General features: G+C 39.6%; 2 protein-coding genes across 7 annotated transcripts; one reads left to right on the top strand and one right to left on the bottom strand.

Annotated features, from left to right (window-relative positions):
- The first annotated feature begins 263 nt into the window (after positions 1–263).
- On the top strand, positions 264–3,463 carry LOC135581497 (probable protein phosphatase 2C 27). 6 transcript variants are annotated; one of them, XM_065183217.1, is made up of 6 exons: positions 264–462; positions 796–883; positions 1,008–1,228; positions 1,346–1,540; positions 1,801–2,006; positions 2,674–3,463. In XM_065183217.1, the coding sequence occupies exons 3-6, from the start codon at positions 1,070–1,072 to the stop codon at positions 3,230–3,232; spliced, it is 1,119 nt and encodes a 372-aa protein (XP_065039289.1). In that variant the 5' UTR covers positions 264–462; positions 796–883; positions 1,008–1,069; the 3' UTR covers positions 3,233–3,463. The 6 variants fall into 6 exon arrangements, with proteins under 6 accessions (XP_065039289.1, XP_065039290.1, XP_065039288.1 ...); XM_065183216.1 differs by having other exon boundaries at positions 265–462; positions 1,012–1,228; XM_065183219.1 differs by having other exon boundaries at positions 265–462; positions 621–883; positions 1,012–1,228.
- A 74-nt stretch (positions 3,464–3,537) lies between these two features.
- On the bottom strand, positions 3,538–6,309 carry LOC103973288 (uncharacterized protein At4g15970). The gene is made up of 4 exons (XM_009387811.3): positions 5,878–6,309; positions 5,409–5,777; positions 3,958–4,439; positions 3,538–3,785 (listed from the first exon to the last, which is right to left on the bottom strand). The coding sequence occupies exons 1-4, from the start codon at positions 6,211–6,213 to the stop codon at positions 3,737–3,739; spliced, it is 1,236 nt and encodes a 411-aa protein (XP_009386086.2). The 5' UTR covers positions 6,214–6,309; the 3' UTR covers positions 3,538–3,736.
- Positions 6,310–13,135: the final 6,826 nt, after the last annotated feature.

The following is a 13,135-nucleotide window of genomic DNA, read 5'->3' as shown; positions in this document are numbered from 1 at the left end:
AGCCCCACGGGTGGGTGAGTCGACAATTAAATTTCGCCAACGTTATTGCTGGAGCAACCGCTGCCGTCCAAAACCCAAACGTAACAGTAATCGGACGGTCTAGAATTATCTTCAGTACCTAATCCGTGTCGCCCCCAAAACTGTCATCCGAGTCAACCCCCATGGGGGCTACTGTTTGTCGACACGTGTCCCTCGCCCGATCCTTCCTCCTCTTTCCATCGAGATGGTGCCGCGACCGGGTACCCTCCGATTGCCGGTCCTCGATGCTACCCATATAAAAGCTTTCCCAACTCCTTTTCCTCTTCCCTTTCCCTCTTCTATCTTTTGCCGATTATTTTGTGCCATTTTTCTGCTCCTGGAAAACTTCGTCGAGTTCAAGAAGAACACAAGGCAATGACCTCCGATCCATGAATCATGTGGAATATCGTGGAAGCACCTGTTCTTTAGATTGATTGATCTGGGGTCTGTCTTGAAGACCTTCTTATACGGTTTTCTATTCTTTTAGGGAGAATCGTGATCTGTTGTTGTGATTTCTGTAGATTTCCTTGGTTTTCCTGCTTAGATCCGTTGATAAGTGGTGTTGCCATTGCTAAAGTTGGGATTTTGTTGAGTTTGTTTAGGTTTTGTATAATGTCGACGAATTCGGTGGCAAGCATCCGATCTATGGTGGTTCTCTTTAGGAGATTTGGTGCTGTTAGGGGATTTTATTTACATTTTTTTGCTGATTTTGATTAAGTTTGACATTGTAGAGGGATTTTAATTGCTTCACAATTGCTTGCTTCCATTCCTTCGCAGTTGACATTTGGAGCTAGAACCTCTTCTTGGAAAAGGAAAGTTCAATTTTTAGAGGGCTGTTATTTGAAAAGGAGCAACTTTTTCTGAGGTGATTACCTTTGTTCCGATTGGATCTCTACATATTTGATATCACACGGTGGCGGAGAGGTACTAGATTGCGAAACGGTACCACCGCTTGAAAGGTCACTTTGAATCATTGCTTCTATTTCTAGACAGTTGCATTAATGGCTCGGAAGGGATCAGGTTACCCGGCACCGAATCCTCACCCCCATTGATGATGTTGGACGGAATGCACGGAAGCAAGGCTAATGGATCTTCAACCGGTGGTGGCAACGAAGATCCTGAGTCCTCGGAGAGCGTGAAGGATGCGAGAGTCAGGAAACCCCCTCGACACCTCTCGGTCATTCGGCATTCCGTGAGCACTGCACGGCTGGTCCGTTTGGCTAGATTAGTGTGTTTTTATTTTTCCTTTATGAGCCTGTCTATTTGAACCTGGCAATTCCATCGCCATATTTTTAATGATCATGACCCAATTGCCTAATTTTTCCAGGGTTTGGATTTGGGGACTCTTGCTTTGATTTCTCCACAGGAAAGGCAGACTGGATTCTTGCCTGTGTTCCGGTCGGGAAGCTGTTCAGAGATCGGGCCCAAGTCACACATGGAGGATGAGCACATCTGCATAGATAATCTTGTCGAACATCTTAGAGCTTCCCCCAGTTTCCCATCTCCTGGTGCTTTTTATGGAGTGAGATTCACTTATGTGGAGTTCAATTCTTCTCATTTCGTGATTGTTACATGGTCTCGTATTTGGCCATAATGTGCTCTGCTGCTTAGCATTTTGTTGACCTCTTGATCTTTCAGATATTGTTCTTAGCATTTGATGGTCTATATTGCTGTTGTAACCCCCTTTTTGGTGATTGCAATTAATGGTGTCAATATTTTGGACCCTGTTACAGTTAGTGATCTGCTGAGCGGTCACTGAGATTAAGCAGTTTGAATTTGCAGGTTTTTGATGGACATGGTGGTGTGGATGCAGCATATTTTGTTCGAAATAATATCCTTAAGTACATAATTGAGGACGGCCATTTCCCGTCTAGTGTGGAGAAGGCCATAAAGAGTGCATTTATTAAAGCTGATTATGCGCTTGCTGATTCCCATTCACTTGATCGCACTTCTGGAACTACAGCACTTACTGCCCTTATTTTGGGAAGGTAAGGTTTGATGTTACTTCCTAACAGTATTTATCCTGTAAGATGTAATGAAGTTGATGTGTTGGTAGTTGAATGTTAATGCTTTATGAACATTTTACTGTTCAATAGCCGAGAACTGCATTATGTAAGCACTATAAGGCCTTGAATGTAACGGCAGTTATCCAATATATTTTCTGTGGAAGCGCATAATTTATCATTGTAGATTTTCTTTTGAAATTAATATTTATTCTTCATCGTCAACAAAGTTTTCAGTTTGTCCGAAGACGTGATTATCTCATGTCGACAGATCAACAGTATCAAATCTGTAATATTTAAGGTCTGAATGAAATTGTTCTGTATGACATTTTCTTTCAAGTCCTTTGATATTGGCACTCTTTACTGCCCATGTTACTTCATAATTAGATCTGTCATGCTTTGTGCTGTATCATAATTTAATTTGTGGTCAGAGAATTGACAGTTTACAGAGTCTTTAGGTGGAAAATTTTGCTTGGATAATTTGATATGTTGTATAACTTCCGTGTTCAAGAAACATGCAAGATCTTTCGATTGTTTATTTCTATTGCTCTCCTCTAGGATTTGTTATATGCTGGTTAATATTAATTGAATACTTGATTTTCTTCGACGAGTTGCCTGTACGTTATAAATTCCAAATTTCTTTCCCTTGTAGGTCGTTGCTCATTGCTAATGCAGGTGATTGCCGAGCTGTATTAGGGAAGCGTGGCAGAGCAATCGAACTTTCCAGAGACCATAAACCTAACTGCAATGCTGAACGGCTTAGAATTGAGAAGCTAGGTGGCAGTGTTTACGACGGATATCTTAATGGTCAGCTATCTGTAGCAAGGGCTCTCGGTGACTGGCACATGAAGGGCTCCAAAGGTTCTGCGTGCCCCCTTAGCGCTGAACCAGAGTTACAGGAAGCAATCCTAACAGAAGAGGATGAGTTTTTAGTAATAGGCTGTGATGGCCTTTGGGATGTCATGAGCAGTCAATGTGCAGTGACGATAACTAGGAAGGAGCTGATGCTTCACAATGATCCTGAGAAATGCTCGAGAGAGCTTGTGCGAGAAGCGCTGAAGCGGAACACTTGTGACAATCTAACTGTCGTGGTCATCTGCTTTACTCCAGATCCGCCACCGCCCATTGAGATCCCGAGGACTCGAGTTCGAAGGAGCATATCCTTAGAAGGTCTACATGTCCTAAAGGGTGCTCTGGACGGCAACATTTGATGCTAAACTTTTAGTTCCCCATTCTTCCATTCTGTAGCCTGTAAAGAATGGAGGCTCTCGACATATTTGGCCTCCATTTCCAAATAAATCATGTCGGCTGGTGTATTTTCAATGAGGCTGTAGGTAAATTTTGTAGATTTGAAATTTAAGTTTCTATGAATAACATTTGATGAGTCTGTAACTTAAATCAATTTGCCTTTATAAGTATTATTTCCTTTGATTTTGCTGCCCTGAGAATCTTATTTCACGATGGAGGGGTTGCATTTTTGTGAGATACCAGGTTATATATTTGAACAATGAGAATCTTTGTTGCTGACAAAAACATTATCTATATTTCTGAAACTAACTTTGAGCATTGAAGCATATCAAACTTCCCTAACTCATTATGTTTAGGACTAATCTTCTGCATTCCTTCCTTTCACAATGTTGTGATCCCACCAAATTACATTATTGAAATCTTTGTTCATGTATGAAAAGAATTAAGGAAATGAAAAATGTTAAATGTCACAGATGATGCTTTTGTTCCTTGTCACTGAAAAACCCCGGAGGTAACCTGCAATAAGGAAAATATTTCTAGTGAGATATCTCCCCACCTCAAGAAAAGCAATCTGATAAATTGATGAGAACTAGCATCAAAACCTTATGAGATCAAGAAGATGCTTAACGTATAACACTTGATCTTAGCCAAAAGGCCACTCGATCAAGAAACGAATATGCTCGTTTACCTGCAACTTTGCGGAATGCTCCACGAGAACCTGCTCTTCATCTCTGTGTCCTGCGGCAGTGACATAAACTTCCTCCAGTCGTCGAGCATCGCTCTCAAATCGTCGATCTTTTTGCCTAATCCGATACAGCAGTTGGCGTGCATAGTGCACACCTTATTAAGATCTCTGCTTGGCTCGCAAAACCCACCGAAGCGCTCGGTGCTCAGAAACTTAATGCCCACTCCCATTCGCCTCACAGATGGATCGTACTTGATGATGTTAAGCACGTTCTGCTCATGAACTCCAGGGAACCTCAATCGCGACGAGTACCAATACTTGTAGAACTCGATGCTTCTGTGGTTGGACTTCACGTAGTTGAATCCGTTGTTCGGCCAGTTCTTGAGATTAGTAGGACCCCCCAAAAAGTTGTCGCAGGAAATCTGGAAATCTCCATCTGCGTAGAAGTATGGCAATGGATTCCGGAACCACATCACATCTACATCCTGCAATGCAACCAGCAGTGGAGTTGATCAGATGCTCTGTTACCATATCACCAAAATCATGTCAATGACTGTCGAGAATGGTGGTTAATCTCACCACACTACGCAACTGTTATCTGATACCACCAGACTTGCAGTTGAGCTCCCAGAATTGTGGTTTTTCTTTTACAAGTATTTGATATAGAATAATTAATTGTCATGAAACATAGTAAATGTGACGCTATGGAGAGTAGCTCATAAATTGCATGAAATAAAATGATATTAGTATGACGAACTCAGAAAAGGACTTTTTGGGGACGTCAAATAGAAATTAATTTTATGAACAATATGATTTCGAGCGTAAGCTAGTAGAGGAGACACTATCCATTAATTTTTATTTATTTATTTCTCTATTCATAAGTTTTTTTTTTTTCAAATACCATCTTTTTTCTTTTTAATCAGAACTAGTGCATTTAAAAAAAGCTTATGGCCTTCCATGAGACATGGATGACCTATTTATTATATTCTTAACATTTCCATTCTTCAAATGGTTTTATTATTCTTCAAAATAATAAAAAACATCAACCGACATGATTTTATGGGAAAGACCGACACTTTCCCATTCTTCAAATGGTTCCTACCCCCGTGGAAATTGGAGATGTCACGTGGGCTCATGTGGGACGGACGTGCCTCTCATTTGCCGGTGGGGAGACGTAAGTGGGGGTAAAAAATCATATTTTTTTCCTAGATTAGGTAGCAAAGGCCATGAAATAATGACCTATTATGTTTGACCCCAATTCATCTTATTGTTCTCCACTATCCGTCTTTTAAAACATGAAAATGACATTAATATTTATGCAAAAATTTAAACTAGCTAATCTTAGTCAATATTGCATAAAGAACATTAATATCATTTAGAATCCATATACCAAAATCACTATTTAGGAAGCAAAATTTATATATGATTTTTATTTAATTGAAGGCAGGACTCACCGAGAAGATGAAGTTGTAGCCTTTCTCAAGAACTAGGCGAAGGAAATCCAGCCTCGCCCACATCATGTCCAAGTACTCGGGCGTGTTGAAGACCTTCTCGCCGGAGAAATCCACCCCCTCGGTCTTAAAATCGAAGCAGTGGCGGTGCACCGCGAGGCACCGCTCGTACGCCCTGTCGTCCACCGCGACGATCACCAGGTGGTTCAGCAGCTCGCGCGTGCCGTCGCCGATGCGGAAGCTCTCGAGGAACAGATCCAGCACCGATCCGGGAGCCGACCAGAAGCCGTTCAGGGAGGTCAGTATCACCGTCTTGTCCTCGGTGGCCGCCTCCCTCAGCACTCTCTCCAGCCTCTCGTCCTGCCCTTCCTGCTGCAACCACCACAACGAGACCACGATACTCATGCTCCAGGGATCTTTCTTCTTCTCCTCCTTCTTTTTCCTAGCTAGTAAAAGTACTTCACGGACTCACCGGGGGAGGAGAGGAGCTCGGCGGCGGCTCGGAAGAGACGACGGTAGGCGCTTGGTCTACGCGGAGGGACGACTGGGGGAAGGGCAACGCGGGCGTGGTTGCGCGGTAGAGCAGGATGAGAGAGAGGGCGACGACCATGAGGAAGGGGAGCGGGGCGAGGCAGCGGCGGGTGATGGCGTCCGCCGGGTTGCCGCCGAAGACGGAGGCGGCGGGGGAGGAAGACTTCATGGCAGTGGCTGGGGCAGACAAGCAGGAGCGCGTCTTCCTCCACGGAAGCACTGGCGATCGGTTTATAGCTGGAAAGAACGGGGAAGACTCCATGAAGGATTCGCTCATTGGCAACGGATGCTGTGGGTATCGCGTCGGTGTCTCCACGTTGGTTGAGCTCTCAACGTCGACGAGTGCACCCCAAGTCCATGCTTCCCCAAACAGGCTCCCATGTCGGGTCCTTAATCTGCGTTAGCGAAGCGATTGGGCCCGTGCCATGTGAATCTGATTCGGTCCAGACTCGCTTTGCCGCGCCCAAACAGACGGCTTGATTAGACTGCTGCCGGCGTTCATTGGTGACCTACCAAGGAGGGCCCCACGACCGGGCTCGGTCCACATTGGCATTTCTCACACGCCACAAACAAATTATGACTCTGATCCGATTAATTCGATACTAGATACGAGCTAAGTTTTAATTGGTGTAAAAGAAAGAAGAAAAATTAGTGTCATGTTACTAAATAGCAAAGTCAAAATTATATTGATATGCATGTGGCTCACTCATACTACCATAAGGAGCTCAAGTAGTAAGTCGAATCGGTGTGTGGTTCGTAACTTGGACCGATTCGATGAGACCAAAACTATTAGTTAGACCTAATCCAAGCCACGGACGATGCGTCACATCAACGTGTTACTCGGGATTTGGGGATTGACATGACATGCCCCCATTGGAAAAAGTCTTGGTGACGAGAATGCCTCGAAATTATTGGCTAATTAAAATAATATTAATCTACAAATCGATGAAGGAAGCTAAACGTTCTTTATAAATCGGTCAAACAAGTCTGCCAGATTCGCAGGAACAATATTTAATCACTGTCTTGGGTTTGCTAGGACGTTTCTTTTTGAGGTTGATACGTGGATGCATCCGAGTTAATAGAAATGTTGAGGTCAACTCTCGAGAACCATACAATAATATCCTACCAAACCAATGGAAACGAAGCCAGGTCAGGTGCATGCACCAACCTTGTTTAGTTTCTGCCTCGGAGCCTCCATTATCGAATTAGTACCTCAAGAGGTTGTGTATTAATTTTCGTTTTTTCAGATCAAAACACCGTATTGTTTATATAAACAATTAGCGATTTGGTTGCCACAAAGAGAATCAACAATACCAGAAAATGATTCTGATTGCAAGAATAGATCGATTGATGATGATTAAGTTTCAACGTTGGCACAACAACCGACGATGATTAATAGTGACAACAAGAATAATGAAATGAAATGAAATGAATTATTATCCGCGATGATGGTAAGTAGAGAGATGACAAAGACAGGTGTTGGTCGTAGTAATCAATGTCGATGGGTGGAAGACGATGATGATTAATAATAATTATGTGATCGACTGATATTAAACCCGAAGCACCTCAAAATTTCCAATTGGAGAGCTCCAAGAACAAAACAAAAAGATCTCTCCAAAATGAAGAAACAGCAATGAGATGGCCATTTTGTCTATTCCAATCCAACGCATGAAGACCTCCACTAGCTTTTTCTTTGAGTTCTGTTGTGTTCTAATTTGGCTGATGATGAAACTGACACTTGACCTAAACTTTTAACATAATCCAGGATAATTTATCGAAGCTTCCACACCTACTTCTCAAAATCTTTTCTTCCATGGAATAAGAGATCGATCGATCGAGTTTCTCTCAGGTACATGGCTCTCGTTAAGTAGTTCTCTTGGCCTTCACCACAAGGGAATTCTTTTGGCATCTGACCTTCGTGTTGGAACAAAGTCCTCAGAGGACTTTAAAGTAGTTCGCTTTGTCTTCTGTCTCTCAGGAGACTTTGTTGCACAGCGAAAGCAAACGAGAATAGGTGACTCCATCTACTGCAATCCATGGAGGGGGGAGCAGAAGAGGCAACCTTGATTCGGTATAATATTGTACAAACGATAACGAAGATGAAATGAAATATAAGCAATAATTAGTCGGAGAATATATTTGCCAGTCTTTTCGTCTACTAATCAGTAAGTTTAATATATTATGTTATAAGTGATGTTATAAAATCATAGGTTGTTTTGTTCTTCTGCTTTTAATTCTATTTATTTGACTTTTGATCATGAAATTTTGTTTATATATACATATTCATTCATTTATTAATATATATTGATATGATGAATAGTATTTCGGATCAATTAGACTTTAACCTACAGAGTCTAGTCAAAAAAGCCTAACATATCATCACCATGAGTTGAAGGAAAATATATTATTTGAAATATTTTTATTTTAAAAATATTTCTAATACCAATCAAGTATACCTCAATTTTAGTTTTATAGATTGCGATCTAAGAGACTCACTTTAAATCGATAATAATTAAATGAGATCATCATGAGTAATATTTTTTTACTAAAAAGGAAAATGTTATTACTAAATTAGAAAGAAATAAATTATCTCCTGGTATCGAAGCATAACAAAAAATATAAACGAGAGGGTCACTCCCCTCTCAGAAAACCTACAGACTTTCTCTCCCCAACATATGTAGTCAACCAATTGATCAACTTCATTTTATTCATTAAATACATGAGAAATCATAGGAATAGAAGAAGATTTCCTTTGCGAACAATCCAAGAAATAGAAGATTTCCTTTGCAAAACTCTGGTAAGAATCAACGAGTCAAGATTCAGCATGCATACAAGTAAAACCAGCTAACTACCACCTCTTGCACCCCATGTAGCACACCATGGTCCCTCGATCCAGAAATCTACAGTCAGTACACACAAGACCAAAAGTATGATTCCTTGGTGTGATTGTTTCTTACAGAACCATTATAGTTCAGCTTAACTCATCTCTCGAGGGGAGGAACCCACAATGTCTGTCGAGGGAGCACTTTTGCATAATGCCATTAGGAATATTTGTGCTCAGATCGATCCAACAACCAAATGAAACACAATAGACACTGGTTTCAAAGAATGGTTTGTAAGCTGTAATTATGCTATGTCATTATTGCGGAAATAACCTAAATGCCAGGATTGAAATCAATGCATAGATCTAATTATACGATGCGTACCTTTTGATGTCATATGTTCAGAGATTCCGTAGATCTGCTAAGCACCATCTTTAATCCAAGATTGCTGCAGGCTCCGTCTTGTCTGTATGGAGAGTAGACTCTTTCTCTTCTCTTCCTATCCTTTCACAGGACCCACACACAAATTGATGGATTTGGGGAGAGAGGGTTTTGGGGGGAGAGTCGAGGAGAATAACTGAATTCAAGATTTCCTCCCATTTAGGATATCTTCGAAAAATCGTTCCGTAGTGGACTTAGTCTATTGGTTAAAATATCTGAACGAAACCCAATTAGTTATTCTATTATATATCTTATTCAATTATAAAAGGGCCACATATTCTAACATTTACTCACTTGGCCCATTAATTGATAAGATATAAAAGAGATACAAAATCAAAACAAACAAAACAAAATTTGTTTGAAAACAATTTTACCTAATTGGATTCCAAGAAATTTTGAAAAGCATTTTATACATGGCCATGTTTTAAAAATAAGCCAATAAGTCCAATAATCACAATAATACTATATTAAGTCCAACTATCAATGTGAGTCATAGCGGTTGTATTTCATCAATGTCATACTCCCTTCTATGTACCACAACATTGTTAGTCTTTCCTAACATAGTCCATAATGACCCTTGTAATTTGTCTTGTCAAGACAATCCTATTATTACATTCAACCATAATATGCATAAACATAAATGTAAACAGGATAGCAGAAACATATAACTTTAATTAAGTAAAATGTCAATAATACCATCCACATAAACATGCATCACCATATTCTTTATGACTTGCTCACAAGCCCCATTCTAAGAACATGTTCTTTGAATATTTTGCACTGTAAGGCTTTTGTCAATGGATCAGCAATCATCATAGTGGTGCTCAAGTTCTCAATTGACACTTGCTGTTTCTGGACTCTTTCTCTAACCACCAAGTACTTTATCTCAATGTGCTTAGAACCACTAGAGTACTTGCCATTCTTAGAGAAGAAAACTGCTGCGGTGTTATCACAAAATATCTTCAGCGGCTTGGCAATTGAGTCGACCACACCAAGTCCTGAGATAAAATTTCGCAACCATAAAGCTTGATTTGTGGCCTCAAAGCATGCCACAAATTTAGCTTCCATTGTTGATGATGCAATAAGCGATTGCTTTGCACTTTTCCAAGAAATTACCCCACCAGCTAACATAAATACAAATCCTGAAGTGGACTTCCTGCTGTCGAGGCAATTTGCAAACTCAGCATCTGAATATCCAGTTACTTCAAGCTGATTAGATCTCCTGTATGTGAGCATATAATCTTTTGTCCCTTGTAGATATCTCATTACTTTCTTTGCAGCTTTCCAATGTTCCATTCCTGGGTTGCTTTGATATCTTCCCAGCATTGCAACTGCAAAACTGATATCTGGTCTTGTACAGGTTTGAGCATATAATAAACTCCAACTACGCATCCATAAGGAATATTCTTCATTTGATTTTTTTCTAAGTCATTTCTTGGGCACTGGTTTTGATTGAATTTTTCACCTTTAGTAATAGGTACATCATTGGTTGAGCAAAGCTGCATATTAAATCTCTCCAAGATACGATCAATATATCCTTTCTGAGACAATCCTAATAATCCTTGAGATCTATCTCTGAATATCTCAATGCCAATAACATAGGATGCCTCATTCATATCAACCATCTTAAAGTTCTTGTTGAGAAATATCTTGGTTTCGTGCAATAAACCAAGATCACTACTGGCAAGTAAAATATCATCCACATATAAGACCAATATGATAAACTTGCTCCCACTTACCTTCAGATATATACACTGATCAACAGTGTTTTCTTTAAATCCGAAGCAAGTAATGGTATTATGAAACTTTATATACTATTGTCTGGAAGCTTGTTTAAGGCCATAAATGGATTTCTTAAGTTTACAAGCCCAACTTTCTTTTCTCTTTTCTATCAATCCTTCAGGTTGTTCGATATAGATTTCCTCATCCATATCCCCATTCAGAAATGTCGTTTTCACATCCATATGATGCAACTCAAGATCATAATGAGCTACTAATGCCATAACAATTCTCAATGAGTCCTTTTTAGAAACAGGAGAAAAAGTCTCATTATAGTTGATGCCTTCCTTCTGAGAAAAATCTTTGGCCACAAGTTTGGCTTTATATCGTTCGATATTGCCCGTTGAGTCACGTTTTGTCTTAAAGACCCATTTACAACCGACTCTTTTACAATCATTGGGCAATTCAACGAGATCCCAAACATCATTCTGTACCATTGATTTTAACTCTTCTTTCATTGCATCATACCATTTTTCAGAATCGTTACTTTCTATGGCTTGTGAAAACGATAAGGGGTCTCTTTTTATTCCTATATCATAATCTGATTCTTGTAGATATACAACATAATCATTAGAAATGACATGTTTCCTTTTCCTTTGAGATCTTCTCAAATCTGCCAATTGTGATTGTTCTACAAGATCATCAGCGCCGACATCAACATCATGTGAGAGTTCTTGGATGTTATTTTGTTGTTCACCCCCATCAATACTCTCATTGATTTGAGGAACAACAATCTCTCGGACAAGAGATGATATGGGAGAATTAACCTGAATCTCCTCAATATCAAAATTAATCGAGATTTTTCACTCCCACTGATTTCGCTATTTTCTAGGAATTTTGTATTACTAGATTCTACTATTCTCATACTATGATTAGGGCAATAAAATCTATATCCCTTGGATTTTTCTGGATAACCAATAAAATATCCTGAAATAGTTCTTGGATCCAATTTATTTTCATGTGGATTGAATACTCTTATCTCTGCAGGACACCCCCATATATGTAGATGTCTCAGACTAGGTTTCCTACCAGTCCATAACTCAAATGGAGTCGATGAAACTGACTTACTAGGAACCCTATTCAAGATGTACATAGTTGTCCTAAGAGCTTCACCCCACATCGACTCAGGTACAGAGGAATAACTCATCATGCTCCTAATCATATCCATCAGAGTACGATTTCACCTTTCAGCAACACCGTTCTGCTGTGGCACACTTGGTAATGCATATTGAGCACAAATACCCCGTTGTTCTAAGAATCTAGCAAAAGGACCAATATTCTGACTAGATCCATCATATCTGTCATAAAATTCACCACCTTTGTCAGATCTGACAATTTTAACTTTTCTATCTAATTGTCTCTCAACCTCATTTATGTATACTTCAAGAGTATCAATGGCTTGAGACTTTTCATGTATTAGATAAACTTTGCCATATCTAGACAGATCATCTATAAATGTGATGAAATATTTTTCTCCACTAAAACAAGAAATATGGAGTGGTCCGCAGATATCAGTATGAATAATCTCAAGGAGTTCTTTACTTCTTGTGGCATTTTTCTTTATTTGTTTAGTTTGCTTTCCCTTAATGCAATCTATACAAATATCAAAATCAGTGAAGTCTAAATGTTCCAAAATATTATCCTTCACTAATCTTTCAATTCTTTCCTTGGAGATATGCCCCAATCATCTATACCACAATATAGAAGATCTTTCATTATTGAAATTACGTTTCAATCCAACATTTGATTGCAGGGTCATTAGTGTCTTTGCAAACTCAAGATCCAAATTAATTCTGTACAAACCATCACAAAGAATTCCAGAACCAACTTTTATTGAATTGTAAAATATGCTGAGTTTGCCACTACCAAAAGAAATACAATATCCCAACTCATCAATTCTAGAAAGAGAAATCAAATTTCTAGAAATTGTAGGGATATAACATGTGTCAATAAGATCCATCAAGTGACCCGTCTCTAAGCGTAGACGATAAGTTCCCATTGATATCACTTTCGCTTTAAGACAATTTCCCATAATGATGAATCTTTCATGTTCTTTTGGTTTCCGAATTGAAAGGAATCCCTGCATGTTATTTGTAACATGAGTTGAAGCACCGGAATCAATCCACCAAGTGTTAGAAGGAACTTCTGTAATGTTTG

The sequence above is a fragment of the Musa acuminata genome, chromosome BXJ1-5, assembly GCF_036884655.1.
Source record: "Musa acuminata AAA Group cultivar baxijiao chromosome BXJ1-5, Cavendish_Baxijiao_AAA, whole genome shotgun sequence".
Lineage (NCBI taxonomy): Eukaryota > Viridiplantae > Streptophyta > Magnoliopsida > Zingiberales > Musaceae > Musa > Musa acuminata.
This window is presented reverse-complemented; position numbering and strand designations above follow the sequence as displayed.